This window comes from Mesoplodon mirus (genome assembly GCF_964341445.2).
Source record: "Mesoplodon mirus genome assembly, chromosome: 6".
Taxonomy (NCBI): domain Eukaryota; kingdom Metazoa; phylum Chordata; class Mammalia; order Artiodactyla; family Ziphiidae; genus Mesoplodon; species Mesoplodon mirus.
In genome coordinates, this window is record NC_138982.1 from 107556950 (window position 1) to 107576387 (window position 19438).

The 19438-nt window shown below is 35.1% G+C and overlaps 1 protein-coding gene across 4 annotated transcripts in view; it reads left to right on the forward strand.

Annotated features, from left to right (window-relative positions):
* The window catches only part of VGLL3 (vestigial like family member 3), a 49345-nt gene extending 31542 nt beyond the window's left edge, over positions 1 to 17803 (forward strand). For all 4 annotated transcript variants that reach the window (XM_082625209.1, XM_082625211.1, XM_082625208.1 and 1 more), the window contains exon 4: positions 11496 to 17803. In XM_082625209.1, coding sequence (XP_082481335.1) covers positions 11496 to 11539 — 44 coding nt within the window. In that variant the 3' untranslated portion in view covers positions 11540 to 17803. The remainder of the gene's footprint in view (positions 1 to 11495) is intronic.
* Positions 17804 to 19438: the final 1635 nt, after the last annotated feature.

Below are 19438 nucleotides of genomic sequence, written 5' to 3' on the forward strand. Positions count from 1 at the left end.
TCACCACTTCTTTGGAACATATATACTAGTCATTTAATATATATATGAAGGTTATGGGGTTGGTGATTCATTGAAGTCTTTCCTGATGTTATTAATGATTTTTATAAATGAAGAAGTTAAGGAATTTTATTTAATAGTGTCATAAAATAGAATAGACACAGAAGCTTACTTCTAATCATTTGATTTCAGCAGGGAGACATTGTGGCACAATGCCACACAAGTGGCATTTTAATATAGAAGCCATCCCTAGGACTATGTGATTTTTCAATGACAGTCATGCTGGTCGATAGAGATTTATAGATTTCTGGGCACTTACCTTGAGGGCATTATCTCAATTAGAATAGTTAAAATGTCACAAGGAAATAGTTGTGGGTTAAAAAAAAAATACTAGGAAGAATGTTTATAAAGTAATACTTCCTGTGGACTTTTTTTTTTTTTACAGTTTATTATGATTTGGTGACAGTAAAGACTTCAGTAATTAACAGCTGATTGCCTCACACTTTCTGTAATCCTTTTTCTTTTTCTTTGGCCTATGACATAAGTCTATTTTCCACTGAGAGGAAAAAAAAGAAAAAACACCAAAGGTATGTTACAATATCTACACACTCTTGAATGGTGTTAGTTGTATAAGGCACATGTCCAGAATGACAGTTTCGTGACCAGAAGGGTAATGGAAACCATCTTTGAGATGCATGCAGAAGGCCAGGAGATCCCAGCCAGAGAGTGAGATCTGCATGAAAAGTAGCAGGATGGTAACTTAGAGGGAGAAATGCATTCCAGAGCACTGCTGTCAGTTTTGAGTATCCAGGACTGGATTCTGCAGGACCTTAATGAAACTCCCCTGCTCTCCCAGGGCCATGTAGATCTTGCCCATGCTCTCTCCCGGCCCTTCATCTTTAGAATGGTGCCATAATGTCACAACGCCCAAAACCTGGAGATTACTTCCCACAGATCCTCCTCCGACCTTATAGGACAAATGCAGAAGCCTTCTGAGAGGATTCTGAATGTTTTAGGATTATAATTTGCATTATAATACAAATAATTGCCTGTGTGGTATGTGTGTGTGAATCCTTGTGAAAGACATCTTGGTTAAGGGAAAATGGTATTTTTCATACATTGCTGGTAGAAAATTAAAGAATTGTAAGCTTTTTAAAAAAGTGAACTAGAAAATGTATTACAGTTAAAAATTCTCATAACCTTTGGCACAGTATTCTTCCTCTTGTGAGTCTATGCCACACAAATACAAGCAGCAGCATATGAGGATAGAGGTACAAAAATGTTTATTGTGACAATATTCATAGTAGCAAAAAAGTAGAATCAAGTGACTGCCATCAAGAGGGTAATCTATGAGTGAAGTATGTTTTGTGTGGTATTGCTGACTGAAACAAACAAACAAAAAAAGATGAAGAAGTGCCTATATATGCTCTTTTTATAAAAAAATGGATGTCGAGAAATCCTGCATATGTGTACATGTACTTACAATTCAATGAAAGCAGTGAAGACTAGTTTGTCAATTTGTGTTTCCTTTTGGGGCTGAAGGTATTGGGGTCACTAATATGAGTTTAAGGAGGAGAGAATAAGAGAAAAATCTGTATGTATGTATGTATGTATGTGCATATGTGTATATAAGAGAAAGAGACAAGGAAAAAGAGAGGAGAAAGATCTTTCCCCCAAACTTAGGGGCTCATAAAATGATGGTAAATACAGGAACGTTAATCTTTGCAGAGATGTTTATGGAAAAAGCAGAGGTTCAAAAAATAGATTCCAGGGCTTCCCTGGTGGCGCAGTGGTTGAGAGTCCACCTGCCGATGCAGGGGACGTGGGTTCGTGTCCCGGACCGGGAAGATCCCACATGCCGTGGAGCGGCTGGGCCCGTGAGCCATGGCTGCTGAGCCTGCGTGTCCGGAGGCTGTGCTCCCGCAACGGGAGAGGCCACAACAGTAAGAGGCCCGTGTACCGCAAAAAAAAAAAAAAAAAAAAAAAAAAAGATAGATTCCAGGACCCGTATCTTCACTTAGCTATATTATGCTGAGCAAGCCTCACTACCTCTCCACTCCTCTTCCTTAGATACAAAATGGAGATGATACTCCCTACTCTGACACAACTAGGAGATTCCAATGAACTAATGAACGTGGTTGTGTTTTCTAGGTGGTGACACATGGTGCAGAGCTAAAGCTCTCATTATTCTTAATAAATTTGGTGCATTGCAAACAGAAAAAGTCACACTGGAGATGTGAAGCATCATGCATAATTGAGATGCAAACTTTAAATGCCTCTATCACTTTCTGACTATTTCTAATTTAATTTGTTTCTGTTCTTGAAGAATAGTTGTGATATTTATTGGAGTCAAATTTCCCAGTCGTGGTGTTTGCTGGTATTGGCCATACCTTGAAAACTGGGTGCTTTTGTATTGGTTGGGCAGATTATGAGAGAAGGGAGGATAAAGAATTAAGAAAATAAGGATTTGAAGGGTCATCAGAATATACATATTTGACATTTTTAAACATAGTTTGCTCCATCTAAACACTCTACCATGTGGTAGAGGTTACTAAAAAAGTACATCCTATCCCATTGTGCTTATGGATGGTTGAGATATTTGTTCTTGATACTCACATAGATCGAAAGGAAATTTTATGTGCAGAATAAGGAAGTTAGACTATGCATATAATTAGATTCACCAAAACACCATTAACACATGCTAATCTTCAAAAATTGTGAACTAAAAACAGATTCATTTTCCATTCTAGTATTAATTTTGTGAACAGGTTGCTATCAGTAGCTATATAAATTGGGTGGCATCTCTTGCTTTCTGAAATGTTCTCTTAAAAATTGCAAGCAGGGCTTCCCTGGTGGCGCAGTGGTTGAGAGTTTGCCTGCCGATTCAGGGGACATGGGTTCGTGCCCCAGTCCAGAAAGATCCCACATGCTGCGGAGCGGCTAGGCCCGTGAGCCAAGGCCGCTGAGCCTGCGCGTCCGGAGCCTGTGCTCCGCAACGGGAGAGGCCACAACAGTGAGAGGCCCGCGTACCACAAAAAAAAAAAAAAAAAAAAAATTGCAAGCAAAATTGGGCAACACCATTATCTTTTGATTATTTTCTTGAAGGAGTTGTCATCAACTACCTGTCATTGATTGGGGATGGGGATTGGGGATGTTGTCAAAGTACACAGTGTCTTCCCAAGAGAAGCTTATATGCTTGCCTGAGAGGAGAGCTATAGAGGTTCAAAAAACTCACACTTAATTCTAACATGACTCTAATGGAGAACCACTCAAAGCATTAAAAGGCTTGTTTCAGGGGTCAGTGTATTTTGTACCAGCAAATTGTCTTTTCAATAATGCTTTCCTATTTCCTGTATCACATATAGGCATGCATCTAAAAGAAACAGCTCGAATGAAGAAATCCATTTTAGAACTTTTCCCCAGGCAATTTCACATTGACTTTCAAATAGGCTACAAAGGTTCTATACAAAATTTCTATATGGCCTGTGGAATTTACAGATACTTTTTATTCTCTTTCTGGCTGTCTAACTCTTCTCTTATTGTTCTATTTATCAACAATACAAGGTTTCACAAACAGTTGTCTGTGGCCAACATGTTCTGAATTCCTTGGCAATAAGATGACCAAAAAAAAGTCTTGCAAGAGACTGATGAGAAGCAAAATATGCCATTTTTTGTTTGGTTACAGCCTGATATACTGGGCATTTAAGTTTTGTCACCACAAGCATGTGTTGTAATGCTTATTTTCATAGCTGCCTTGTTTGAGCAGTATCAGGTGACATCTAGTATCTTCACAGTCATTGAAGCCCTATTTATGTTTGCTTGGATTGGACAGACGGTTCTGGAAAGTGTCAGAGAGTGAGCCTGTGCTCATGTCACATAGAAGTGAGATGAAAAATTACTGATGTCAGTGTAGAATTCATCTATATACACCATATCTCATTCTTACTGAATATTTTCCAATATGTTTTGATTTAATGGGAAGATTGATTACTTAAACTAAATGGGCATAAAAATTACATTATATTTCTACAGTTCTGAAGTAAGTTTTAAAATTTTATAGTTCTTAACTAACTCATAGTTTCAGGTAGAATGTTTGCTGTATTGGTGTTGTGTCCCTAATTAAGGTTTTATGGGTAAGCAGTGGATCCAGATTAGCTCTTCCTTCGGTTGTATTATCTATTTTCTGGATCATAAAGCTGTCACTGCATAACCTAGAAACCTCTTTAAAGATGCATGTTTGGCTGTATTTGTTATCCAGCAGATGTCTGGATAGTTAGAGTCTCTTGAGAGTATTATAACTTGTGGTTTCAGTTACAATAAGTGATCCAGGCGTTTTTTTGGTCTTGCTCCTCTTCAGTTCTGGGAGAAAGTCTGTAGAAGAAATTACAGAGGGTATTTCATTTCACTCTTCCCCATTCCTTTTTTGCTTTATTCTTTGTCTCTGTCTTCAAAGTTACTTTTTATCTGCCTTGAAATTGAGGTCACTAACTTGGTGAGAGGTATCTTCATGCGATATTGCACCTCCTGGTCCCCAGCTTCTCTCAGCCAAGAGGTTATCACACTGACACTGACATTTTGAACGTGGTAAATTGCTGCTGTGATCAAAAACTACCTAACTGTGATTTATATTATATATTTGTCCAAAAGGTCTGTTTTAGAATGGCTGGTCCAGATTTGTAATTCCATATCCTGATGCTTAAAGTACTTGCCAATTTCCCTTCCAGCTGGGCATTTAAAATGCACAAGTCTGAGGCAGTGGATATCGCTAAAGGCAAAGGCTGGAGAGTCTGTGCATGAGTTTGTGGTTTCGGAGGGAGGAGAGGTCTGAGAGGGCAGGCAGACTAAGGGGGCTTGCCACCTGGACCAGCAGCAGTGGGAAACACCTGGCCACTGAACTGCTAGTCACCTGCAATTTTGGCCTCAGGTGTGTGGGTGCCGTGCTTCTTACAATAATGCAGTAAATTATTGTCTACCGGTAACGTCAGGTTCAGAGAGCTTTAAATTTCTCCTCCTCTTTTGAATCTGAATTAAAGATATTTCGACAGGTTCAGACAGTTTTCACCTCATTGTTTCTGACAGTGTGGAGATTTTAAGCCAATTCTAAATGTACCCCGAGAAAATGTCTCTATGCACTGAAAACCCTCCCTCTGCTAATCAATTATTACTCAGTCATAGTTAGGTATCTTTTATTATTGTTTTAGTATGGAAGAGTTGTAATGATAAGTGAATAATTGTAATTCAAGTGTCATAATAAATTTAATCCTTGGTCTGGTTCAAGAATGCATCTTGTTTGTGATGACTTTTAAAAGAATTATTGTCCAAAATTTCAGTACTAAGTGTGGAGGTAATTAGTGCTCATCAAATTGGCCAAAAATACATGTAATACATGAGAAAAAATGCTAATATACCTAATATACAAAAAGCATTTAGAAATCAATGAGGAAGTTACTTTCTTAAAAGAGTAGAAAATAAGCCAAAGATAAAACACAGAGGAAGAAATGCCATAATCTCAATAATATTCAGCTTCATTAATATGAAAGAAATGTAAATTGAAATGATTAGATACTTTTAATCTATAATAATGATAATAATAGTAAAAATATGAATATTGGTACAAACTTTCTGAAACACACCCCTCATGATGAAATATGTAAGCATAAATGTGGGTATATGCTTGGGTTCAGCAATTATACAAACATATTTTCAGGAATTTTTCTTATCTACCAAAATATTCACATAAGTAACAAATATATTTTTACACACATGTGTGTGTGTATCCAAATGATGCATATCTATAGAGTACTGGGTAATTTATGGTATAAGGAAGGATGAATATTGTGTAGCCCTTCAAAAGGGTTGATCTACATATACTGACATGAATGGTTTTCCAAGATAATATTGCTGGTGAAATAAGCATGTTGTAGCACAGGATAAACAGAGGTGTATGCATGTACATCTGAAGTATAATCAGCAAGTTGTGTGATGACAGGGCACATTATGTAGAACTTTTACTTTCAAAATACTTTGTAACTTGATTTTTAAACAAGAAATCTATGATGTTTTAAAGTTTAAAAAAACAAAGATGTTTTAAAAACAAATAAAGGCAGGTCTCCATGGTGAGTAAACATGATCTATCTTGATATTCACCTGAAATGAAATCATAGTTTCCAAATTGGATAGCCCTCACTCTTATTTTTTTTCCCCTTCATTAGTGTTAAGGTGTTACCCCCATGTAGATCTTACTTAGAAATTCTTAACTAGCATTTAAACTGATTGCTCCCGGCCTCAGACAAACAAATGCAGTTGTATGATCATTAGCAGTGATAATTTTATAAAGTAGGAGAAGGTAACATGACTGTCTCTCACATCACATAGTTTGTGATCATTTGACAGTATGTCAGTGTTAGATGTCTGGTTGTTGGTGAAGTCTGGATATTTTGATATAGCATTCAATACAGTGTTGTATATATTTATATTTGCAAAAATTATAGCTTGGGCTTCCCTGGTGGCTCAGTGGTTGAGAGTCCGCCTGCCGATGCAGGGGACACGGGTTCGTGCCCCAGTCCGGGAAGATCCCACATGCCAAGGAGGGGCTGGGCCTGTGAGCCATGGCCGCTGAGCCTGCGCGTCCGGAGCCTGTGCTCCGCAACGGGAGAGGCCACATCAGTGAGAGGCCCACGTACCACAAAAAAAAAAAAAAAAAAAAAAAAAGTATAGCTTTTCTTTATTAAAGCAAGGATGAAGCAGGGATTCATTTTTTTTTTTAATGTAGAAATAAGCTACCAGCTTCTTTTAGTCTAATAGCAAGCATTCTGATCCACAAGGGTTTTCTAGACTCTTAATATCTGTGAAATGAAAAGTTCATTTAAGTATTTTTACTTTTCAGTCATAAAATATTCTACCTGCACGTCCAGGTTTTATGTTCCTATTTTTCTTCTTCTCTTTTTATCAACAGCATGTTCACCAGTGCATGGTTACCACATTACCTCTTTTATCTCCAGCAATAAAATTAATTGGAAGCATATTCAACTTACTTATGAGCAATAGTCAATGATGTTGTCAAGTGATTATGCCTCCTTAGAAGTAGGATATGCTTTTCTAGTGAATATCATTCTGATAATCACATAGTCCCTAAAACTCAGGTGTGCTGAAGTGTAACATTTTCAGTAAGCCAATTTATTATTTATTTCTGCCCCATAACAGAAAATTTAACTTCATCAATTCTTTTTCTTAATTTACTTTATTCAAGTATAGCTGATTTACAGTGTTGTGTTAATTTCTGCTGTACAGAAAAATGATTCAGTTATATATATATATATATATATATATATACATATATATATATATATATATACATATACATATATATATATATATATATATATATATATATATATATATACATTCTTTCTCATATTCTTTTCCATTATGGTTTATCATAAGATACTGAATATAGTTCCCTGTGCTATACAGTAATTTCATCAATTCTGAGTATTCATAGTCCAGCCCATTGATATCTTCATTGCTCAGTTTTTTAAAACACTGTCCCACTTAGAGTTGAAACCTCTTCTCAGATGCTTCCCTCACACTCTCCCTAGGGATTGCTTCACATTGCATCACATAGTTTGTCACATTGTGAACATTGTTGATTAAGAGGTTGCTCTCTGCTCTTGGCCTCGTCATTTCATTCCTATCTTGGCCTTTGTTTGCAAATATATCCCCTCCCCCCACTGTTTCTCTGTGCATTCTCCATACAGTGCTCCCCCGACAATGACTAATTACTTCGATTTCAGCTTCCATACCTCCAAGGTGCTCAGCTGGGGTGACTTGTGCCATTTCTTCTGCCATGGGGTACCCACATCTTCTGCCATGGGATACCCACATCTTCTGCCATGGGGTACCCACTACTATGGAACGTAGTAGCAGGCCTGCCAGAAATCTCTCTGAACTAACTTCTGTATCATTGTTGCAGGGGCCCATGGGAACTTTAAGATCTTTTCATCAGACACGTTGGAGTTGAAGGAAACTAGGGAGGGGGAAGTTTCTAGGCTTTCTATGCTTAGACACACCCTGTTGCCATCTCTACTTCCTTATTCCTAGAGCCTTTTGTAAGAAATGAATCCGTGAAGCAACAGCCTCCCAAAAATCTCAGCTAGAAAATGAATTATGATACCTTGATATATAGTCAGATTCTTCAAATTTTAAAGGGAAATCCTATTATGATCTTCTGTGACCAAGACTTCTCTCCTGCTACTAATTATTCTATATTTCTTTCTTATGTTCGTACTTCCTTTGTTCTGGGTCTGGATTTTTTTTTTTCCCCTTTTCTTCTGGTGGTCAGGTGGTGGTGGTGTTGGAACTGAAGGGAAGAACTGGGTCTGTGGGCTTGCATTTCCTTTCAGGCTTTTCTCCTAACTCCATCCCAGACTCAGACTCTGAAGCCAGCAATGTGATGTCTTTGTTCTTTGGTCCCATTTCTGACAACCACCTCATGAGTCAAATAGCCACCCTATATCTTCAGTGTTCACACTGGGGAGGTCTTTGGGGGGCAGGGAGGAGTGGTTATATTAAAGATATATATCAAAAAAACACATCAGTTAATAAAACATGTCCATTACACGATTAGAGTAGTCTTCATCGGAAGTATAACAAACTACTGTGTAATCATTTGCTGTGTCTTGGGAAAAGTTTTTCAAATGTATAGTTTAAAAAACCACAGTAGGAGAGCTATTTTGTTAACACTGGTATCAGTTCTGTTAAATCAGGGTGTTTCTAAACAGTGCAAAAATGAATAAAGCAGAAACGAACACACCATTGTAAAGCAAGTATACTCCAATAAAGGTGTTAAAAAATGTATTGACTTTTCTTCGAATTAATTTCATGAAAGGATTTTGACTCAGGGAGTTGCAGGAGTATAGGCTAGTGTCACAGCCTACAGACAATATAGTCCACATAGGGGGAGCCATATACATTGTGGTTAAGACCATTGACTCCGATATCAGACCACCTATTTTCAGTCCTGGCTCTACCACTTAATAGTTAACATAACCTCTCTTACTCGCAGTTTTCTCATTTGTAAACTGGAGATTATATATATATATATATATATATATATATATATATATATATATATATATATATATTTAACATGGTTGGAAGCATTAACTGAGATATTTCACATAAAGCAGCACAATGTCTGGCATACTCAGCCCTAAGAAAGTGTTTGCTAACATTATTGTTGTGATGTTTATTTTCCTTTCACGGAAAATCTCACAGACGAAACAATAAAACTAAAACTGACTTACTAACATCAAGAGAAAAACACGGGTGATTTCAGCTAGCCAGTGGGCAGATTTCAGAATGTGTTATAAACTAATTTCATATAGGTTTGAGTTAAGGAATTGAGAAGGCAAAAAAAGCCTGAATAGGAACAAAGTAATAGCAGAGTTGATTTTGTGTTCTGGTAAGAAAATTTGGGGAAACCCCAAGTAACTGTAGATCATGTAAGGATCATGGATTAAAGATATATATATATATATATATATATATATATATATATATATATATATATATATATATATATATAGACCACATAAGGATCATGGGTTAATGACTTTGTCCCCTTTCACCCTTACTTGGAAAACTAAGTGTACCGGCTGATTCTTAAATATTCTGATCTTCCTTCAACAAGTGTTTAACAGGAAAGATCATAGTCCTGCTTTCCTGTTACAACTTACTAGTAGTAGGGTCTTTTGCTTGTGGTTGTTCATTTTCTTGTGCTTTACTTATACCTATTTTGAAACTTACAGGTATAGATACCTAGTAATCAAAGTAAAAATTTTATTTATGTCCCATCACTAAGGAGAAGCTAAGCCAAAAGGTCAACATTAGCTATTTAATAAGTTTCAGGGCGTAGATGAATTGGTTTTTTAAAGGTTTGCTTTGGAGTAATGCAAAGTTTTAAAACAAAACAATTGAAGAGACGAAGTTATAATGAAAGTTATTCCAACCAGTTATTCTGGTTAGAATATTTAGGGCTCTGTTAAGTAATGTAATCCTTGTCCACAGAAAAAGGCTAACGTGCTTTTGACGGAGTCATCTGTCTTTGCAAGGCAAACTAAGGATTGCTTTTATTTAAGAAGAAAAAAAGACACTCAAACCACTTGATAATTCCAACACTATTCATGACTTGCAGTGCTGACATTCTATAGATTGATGTAGTCTTCAAGTGCGGAAAATACTGAGTCATACAGAAGATGAGACGTTTTAATAATGAAAAAAATATTTATGCAGTCAGCAGATTGTCAGTTAAGGTGGTTTAGATTATAAAAGTCACCCAACGGAGACTTTGTCAGGTTGCAAATTATTCTGACCACAAAATTATTTGAAAATGAATAAAGCAAACTTAGAGTGAATTGGTACATCCCAGATCCTTTTATTTCTTCTTCCTGTTTCTCTTTATCCTTCTCTTCTTCTTTTGAAATGGGAAAGGAAAACTATTGACTCTGTATCTAAACATAATGCTAGTATACATGAGAAAAAGCTTAAGATGGAGCTAATCTTTTGGCATTCTAGAAGTGCTGCTTTTTCCCAGGATACAAATACTATAAACCAGAGATTTTGCCTTGTGGTTCTATGAGGTGCTTCTCTGACTCCTTTTATTTGTTCTTCCTCCCTTTATGTAATCTGTTTTGTAGATTGTCTTAATGTCTCGTATCAATGACTGACTAATGGTATCTGTTTTATAATGACACACATTGTTTTATAAAATTCTTTACCAAGTTGAAGGACAAGCAATGAAATCACTACAGCTGTTTTAGTGACAATTACATTGAAAACCGTACTGGCTCATTTAACCATTCAATTTCTGACATCCAGCCCAGACTTAAAACAGGTTTAGAATCAGAGTCATATTTTCTATTTCCTCTTTGATATACTTCGTCCTAATCATTCTAGCTTTGAGTTGGAATTCATACATGTTCACATATTTTCCTTTTGTACTACTATTTTTAAAGTTATCTGTAAATTTCATTTTCTGGCTTTGAGATATGGATTTTTATAAGCCATCTTAATAGTTTCTGAAAGAAAAGGCAATAAAAATAAGTAAATTTAGTCACTACCTTAGTCCAAAAGTGTCATTTGATGGTTGCTGAGAAGTATGAACTGAAGCGCTGCCTAAATGCCCAAAGACCGGTTATATCATTTTCCCCCATATCAGTTCCTTTTGGGATTAGAAGTAAGAAATCTTCATTTATATTATTTTATTTATTATTCACACTTACTCTAGTAAGATAAAACCATAGTAAAGACTGTGTACCATGCAAATAGCCCTGCTCTAGTCTAAAGTTTTTTTGTCACCTACTGTGTTGGTTGGCTTTTTGAAAATTGTGAGCTCAATTGTCTTTTTGGTTTCTATATGTAGTGCATTGTAGATTTTGCCCATTTTTGAATGCTACATATATTGATTCTTTTCTATTTCTCATTGTCACCTTTTCTAGGTCTACAGCATCAAGACAAGAGTAAGGACTCACCATGGTACTGAAACACACAGTATTAGCAAGTTAGATTGAAGCGTGAATCCATGGGCCCACTGGGAAAAGATGCTACCAGGGTTTGTCATTCTGCAGTGGGACACAGTAGACATAGAAGGAAAAGAGGAAGTGTTATCCAGATGACTTTGGTTTGGAGCCTTTTCTTGAGAAAGCAGAGTGGGTCATAGACATTGAAGAAAAGCATTTTTGTTTATTTTTTCCCTCATCTGAGCCTTTGCCAACTGTGCAACTCTCTTTAACTTTTTGTCTTGCTTTTAACAATACATCGTTTAATTTTTGTTTCAGTTCGACACTTTTTTTTAGTTGTTGTTGTTGTTGTTTTTTTTCTTTTTGAACCAACCACCTTGTCAGGAAAAGATGAACCACAAAGAAAATGATCATTCTTTCAGGAATACAATTTTGTAGCTCTATGTGCATCTATTTTTGTAAAAATACAGAAAGTTTGATTTAGCATTGATGGGCTAATTTTGAGGGATGTGATTTTTTTTTTAATATTGTAACAATTGTTAAGTTCTGTTTAAAGAACTTGCTCTCAGAGAAGCACTGGCAAAAATGTTTAAAATGCTTGGCTTTAAGATGTCTGTGATATGCTCTGTGCTTTCTAGCTTACCTCAAATGTTTGATAGTTTCTCCTTTTTACAAAAGTAGCACCATAGCCAAGCCAATATGGTATTATTTTACATTCAATCTCAGTGAAGATTTAATTCCATGCTAGCTCACTTAGCTCTGAGTTATATGTAAAGCTTGAAAAGGAAGTTTTTTAATGATCACACTAAAGAAAGGCTATTTCATTACTTTGATTTCTCCCAAAGACTGCTTGGAGGTTGACTGAGAAGAAAGTTGGCATAAACTTTCAATCAGATGGAGAGTTTGCCTAGAGTATATAATTATCTTTCTAGTCCATCTGACTTTGAAAAATGGAACCAGAATTTATATCCAACTACTGGAAAAAAAAAATTGAATCATGCTACCTTTGAGTGCCAGTGACTTATTTTTCTTGTTTATAATTATTCATTCATGGCAATTTTTTGCCATATTTTAAGTGAATTTTTTTTTTCCTGAAGATAGTTTGAAGGGATAATATTTGGGAAGGTACTAGACACATCACAAATCCTGTAATTCAATGGCTGTTTCGGAAAGTGTTACCCATCATTTTAAATTGAAAAATAATGTATTGCATATGTAATATTTTAAATCAGTTTTTGCATCTTTTTTGTCTGTTTAACTCTGGTTTTAGTTGATTTAGTTCTTTTTAAGAAAAAAATGGGGGAAGATAAATTTAAATTGGGATTTATACTACAATTACTGAAATTAGGTTAATAAATTGACAACTTATTATCTGAAATTTATTACTGAGGACTCAGGATTCAACTTGACATGGCCCTCAGGATCTAAATAAGAAAAAGTTGGGATTATCATTAAACTGCTATTAGGAAAAGATTAGGTTTATAAAAGTAGCCGTTATTGGTATTTTAAGGACTTTCAATGTAAAGTCCATTCTTTCTTTCATCTGCTTCCAGAGATGGCTCATATTAAATAGGTAGTATTATATAGAAGTTTTAGTTTGTTAAAAATGTTTCTCAAATTTTTCCCATCCCTGTCCTCACCCATGTGAAATTAAATGTTTAGTGAAATACATTTTCCATCTTAAATAGTGTGAACTATTTAACTATTCATATGTGTGAACATTTTAGATATAAGAACAACATAGTCTCTGCTTACCTAGGCAGAGTTCTCACAGAAAATTTTCAAATATTTCCCTTAACTCTATTTTTATGCCATAGTCTTCTTTCCTGGTGCATCTTATGAGTTATAAATCTATACACTCTCTTGTATTTTCATCACTATATTGCTTCTTAACCAGACACCTCTTAACACAGTATACACATTTAACCTAATGTGAGGTCCAAACGTAAGGAATCTTCCACTTACTAATGATATGAACTTAGATTTCTAGGGAGTGGCTTGGTTAAATTATCTACGTTTTGATCTACAATTTGATTTGATACAATTATTTGTAATCTGCCTAAGTCTGTGTAGCACAAGGTTGAATGAATCTATAAAATTTGTTTTACTTTGTGTCCTTCTGAATTCTCAAAGACCAGTGTTCAGTAGCTCCCATGGGGTGACTCAATGGGGATATTTATTTTCCTCCTCTTCCCTTGGAACCTGTTAATTTCCTTTGCATCTTCTCTTAGAACAGTGTTGTACTCCAACTCATTCAGATCATTCAATTGGATTGTCCCAATTATGGGAAGAAACGTGTTGACTTTCTGCCCGTTTCCTTACTCTCCACTGAATTGAATTTAAGGTGAGAGAGCTGACAATTAGATAGCTTCACTCTGAATTTAGGGTGACACTCTGCCCTGTGTCACTCCTGGTAACTATCTGATAAAACATTCCTTGGCTCTGAGGACCCAAGAAAAGTTGGGGATCTGAATTCTGCTGTACACAGGAGAGATTTGTGAATGAGATCCCCCTGAGAACAGACCCAGGTGTTGCTGGCACATCGCAGGGACTGGATCCATGCATATACAAGGACTGGATCAAAATGTGAGTCAAAAAAGATGAGTGCCTGTCTCTGTAATTGTCTCACATCCCATTGCTACAATCATATTACTATTACCACCAAAGTCATAAAAGAGGATGAGTTGTAATTTAGTATGATTCTGAGTTTAAGTTTAAAATGCTGTCACTCTCTGGGTTGGTTTTCTCACACCAAAATGATACTGTTAATTTTGGAGGCTTCCAGACTGCTTTATTGAGGGCTACCTCTCCAATTTCATTTGGAACCACTCCACCTTTGGTTATTTTATAAATTAGGCTTTATTCAACCTTTCTAAAGATCTGTGAGCTAGACCCTAGAAAATCATCTCATTGATTTGCCATCTAATCTATGCTTCAACCACTAAACTATCATGAAATAAGAAACAACAAAATAGTGATTAGGTAGATCTTTACAGGTTATTTGTTTCCTCACTGTTTATTTGAAAAGCACCTCTGAAGGTAAAAATCAATGCTTCATCTTAAGAAGGTTAACCATCCCCCCCTAACTTTCCCCTTTAGCTTTTTTCCTCTCTCTTTCCTCTTAGAGTTATTTACATTACTATTTTAAACAAAAATGGCCGGGATTGCTCTACATTTTGCAAAGGATAATAAATGCTTTGCAAATAATTGAGAAATTAATTTCTTCAACGTTGTAAAAACTTTTTAAAAAAAAATTCTAGGCACTGGCATAAACTGTGCCCTTGAGGAGCTCGTCATTCATTATTCAAATGGCAATCAGAAACTATATTTTTAGAAACTGCATTCCATCCCTTACTGAGTGCCCCTTGGTTATGTAATGTTTGCCAAATTAAGTCAATGGGGCGATGGTACTAAGAGGTAGAAAAGGCTAGTATTTATGTTACAGTTCGACTAGAGGATAAATAGAAAAGCAGAATGAATTAATGAAAATAAAACAACAACATTGGCTTGGACATTAGGTCATTTTCTGAATTCTGGTTTAGCCATAATTAGATGTGTGTTTTGGTGCTTCATTTATTTATCTCATGAGTAAAGTGGGATAATAATACCTAACTGGCAGGCTGGAAATCATATATATATATATATATATACACTCAATCATCTGGCTCATAGTAGACATTCAATAAATGACAGATACTACAAATACCTATCAGCTGAGTAAGTAAATCATAAAATTGAGCTCCAAAACATCACTTCTGTTTACTTTCCACACCCATTTCTGTAGCAATCAAATAGATATGACTGTGCTTTTCTGTAAGAAATTGTTGCGAGAGAATCTTTGCCTTCTACTAGATGTTGAAGAAAAAATGTAAATTTCTAAATTATCTCTATTTTAGTGTGCTGTTTATGAAGGAAAATAAATTAGCCTTTTAGTGGTGTGTAGACCCAACTCTGAGTTTTCTTACATGTTCTAAACTTTTATTCATCCAGGACCCCGTGTATTATTGTCCCCAAAATTAAAGTGACAGTTTCATGAAATCACCAAAGTTTTAATTTTTTCATTATATTTTGGGCTTCCTTAGCACCTAGAATAAAAACATCTCTTTTGAAGTTATCCCATTTTTTTTTTTACTTGACTTGGAGAAAAAATTGCAAAATATGGTGGAAAAAATGTTCTGCATGAAAAAAAAACCCAACCCTTTATGATCTCAGTCGGCAGATTTATTCTACTTGAGAAAAAAAAGAAACAACTTCATTGGAAGCAGATGTTGACACTGTGTCAGTTATTGAAGATGGAAAGGGTTCACTTGAGCCATTGTGGTTACAAAGGGGTATCGATGGCTGTTAAAATTCCTGTGATTGAGCATCTTCACAGCAGACAGGACAGCAGAAAAGCTGAAACTATGAGACCAAGACTGAAATCAGCCTGCCAATTTTAATGTTCAGGACCGTAAGGACTCGGTTGTTTTTCTTCCTCCTTCAGGATAAAAGACATATCTTTCAAAAAATTCAAGGCAGCTTGAGAGATAAATTAAAATGTATTCTCTAAAAACATGGCCCTAGAATCCTTTAAATCTATTATTAAACATTAAAACTATTATTTAAGTCATTTTAGAAAAATCAAGGTAAAATTTAGTTTAATAATATATGTTGAAGAAACAGACTCACAGACATAGAGAACAGAGTTGTGGTTGCCAAGGGAGAGGTGGGGTGGGAGGAGGAAGGATTGGGCGTTTGGGATTAGCAGATGCAAACTAGTATATATAGAGTGGATAAACAACAAGGTCCTACTGTATAGCACAGGGAACTATATTCAATATCCTGTGATAAACCATAATGGAAAAGAACATGAAAAAGAATATATATATGTATAACTGAGTCACTTTGCTGTACCACTCTACCACAGAAATTAACACAACATTGTAAATCAACTATACTTCAATAAAATAAAAAATAATAATAATGTATGTTGAAGAAGGATATGTAAACTACACACAAATGGAGAGTGGGGAACGGGTGAGGCCTTCAAGGGAGCCTCAGTTCTAATAGCTTCAAAATGTTAATTAATTGGTAACTTGGTCATGGAGATTGGGCACAGAACAGACTTTCAGAATTTTCAGTAGGTTTTTTTTCTTTTAGTGCTCTCTGGGAATTTCCCTCTATACACTTTCCAAAGTATAGAAATAGTCATTATAATTAAAATATCATACTTTTCTTATTCCTTTTATTGTCCATTGTGCTTTTTTGTCTGTTTGAAAAATATTTTTATAGTTTCAGATAATTGATCAAACTAATGTTCTCTTGAAAATGCCAATTAATTTGATTCAATACAGTTATCTAAATCTTCTTTTAAAGTTTAAAGAAATGATAATTGAGTTAAGTGTAATTTACCAATTCTTTTGTGTAAATAAACAATGACACCTAGAAAATGCCACATCATCATTGATTAGCTTCCTTGTTAACAATTTCTGGACTACTAAATTTTGCCCTAAGAATAACTCTTTTAGAATACAAGATTCTTTAATTAGTATTTTTTTGGTATATGCATAAGATGTGAAGTTTTCTAATGATATCTCTTACTGATAAGAGATACTGATAGAGGTGTACATTTTTTTCTATGCTGTGGCTAGGGCAAAAATTAATGATTATTTACACACTTGATTTAATTTCTTAGACTATTTACAATCTTGGATATTGTATCTGATTTAAAATTACTATTCCATACATTTTTCTGGATACGCAATATGGGGAAGGGTCTTCATGTGAATTCTTTGTATTTTAAACTGCATATATTGAAAGGGAAAACATAGATTCAATTTGCTTTCATCACATAAATCTAGATAAGGAGAAAGCTTTTATAAAAAAATACATAGTATGGTGAACTTTATATTTGTCACTTGATTAAGTGAACTGAAAACTTGTAATATAAATGTTATCTTAGAACCCTGAAATACAAAAAAATTCCAGATTTATTAGTTTTGTGGGCAATTTTATGCTATCTTCATTTTACATGTCCAGAAAGAGAAATTAACTAATCTTAGCTCTGTTGTCATTCTTAATTTACAAAATATATGTAATTCATAAAACTTTTCGCTTCAGAAGCTAATTATAAAATCATATTTTTTGTTTTTCATGGGGTTGGAGGAAGAGACATTTTTGTATTTCTATTCACTCTTCAAATGCAGGTCTCATAACTATATGTTGATGATATGAGATGATGGAGTACTTTGTAATAAAAACAAATGTCATCTTCAATTTTTTCAATAAATAACTTAATGTGAACTTAATGTTTATATTTTAATGTAGCAATTTGGTTTTGTCTGCGTTTCTTGACAATTAACTAAAGCTCTCTCTTTTCTTCTTATTCAATTAAAGTAAATTACAAATATCTTTAGAAATTAAACCACCTTAGTTTTTTTAAATGAGGTTAATTTCTATAGCCAAGGGATTTATATGTTATAGTGAGGATTGTATGGTTACAAGACAAGTGTTTATAATAGAGCAAGTGAAATGGGCCATAGCAATTACATAATAACAGGAGGCTTGTGAATTTTTTAACACAATGCTTCTGAGGTTATCAATTAACTCTTTGGGAGAGGTGTACTTTGTTGTTTTGCTTTTACATTTGTTGATAGGGAGCTTCTGTAAGTAGTGTGGTAGAACAAACAAAACTTTCCTGACAATTCATTGAGATTGAAGAAGTGTACGTGGAAAGGAGAAGTCCAAGAACTTATTTTTAAAGGAAGCTGGAGTTTCTCTACAGGGGCCTTCTATTTTCTTATTAAATGAATTTGTAACATGAAAATGCAAAGCCTGGAGATAAGCATTTTGATTAGTAGACCCTCATCATCACAGGTGAAATAATGCGGCACAGCCTTCTCAACTGTCTGCCATATTTAGACTAGACAAGTGTAATGAGTTTTCTATGTTGCTGTAAAAAGTTACCACAATCTTAATGGCTAAAGACAACACAAATTTACGATCTTATGTCTCTATAAATCAAATATCCAGCACCAGTCTTGGTGGGCTATAATCAAACTGTCAGCTGCATTCTTTCTGGATATAAGGGAGAATCTGTTCCTTTGGTGTTTCCAGCTTCTAGAGTCCTTGGTTAATGGCCTCCTTCCTCCATCTTCAAAGCCAACAATGGCTGGTCAAGTCTTTCTCACATGGGATCACTCTGACCCTCTCTTTTGCCTCTCTTTTACAAGTTTTAAAGACCTTTGTAATTGCATTGGATAATCTCTCCATCTCAAGGTTCTTAATTTTTAAAAAAGTCCTTAAATGTAAGGTAACATATTCACAGGTTCTGGGTGTTAGGAATTGAACATTTGAGTGGGCATTATTTAACCTACCACAATTACTATCAGATTTCAGTTAATTTTTATCAGCCTTTTAATCTAAGAGGGTTTAATATATCACTGGAACTAGCAAGGCGTGTTCCATGTTTGCAATGGTCATCTGTATAGGATTCATCTACATTCACTTAAATAATTGCACATAAACGAAATTCTTGTTGCTATTTCAAACATTTATGTGGTTATTATAGTGTCTTCGAATCCAAAGGGTTATGTTGTCTTTATGTCAGACAGGCACTCAGGGGGGTGGTGAGCAGGACATCTGGTACAGATTCTTCCTAGCTGAAGTGTGTTTTCTCTGGAGACAATCAACTACCATTTAATTGTTTTGCTTCCTTTTTTGGGAATATATGCCCATCGTGTGATGTCCTAAGTTTCCAAGCATCTCATTTGACCTGCTTATACACATTTGACTAAATATCCATATATGACTACATTGGTAAAGCTTTTATATTTCTGTCCAGATTGAATACTTACATCTGTTATTAGTTAAGCAGGGGAAAAACTATTATGGAAAGCAAACATGTTTTGATACATTTAATGTGTAAAGTAGGTACCTAGACT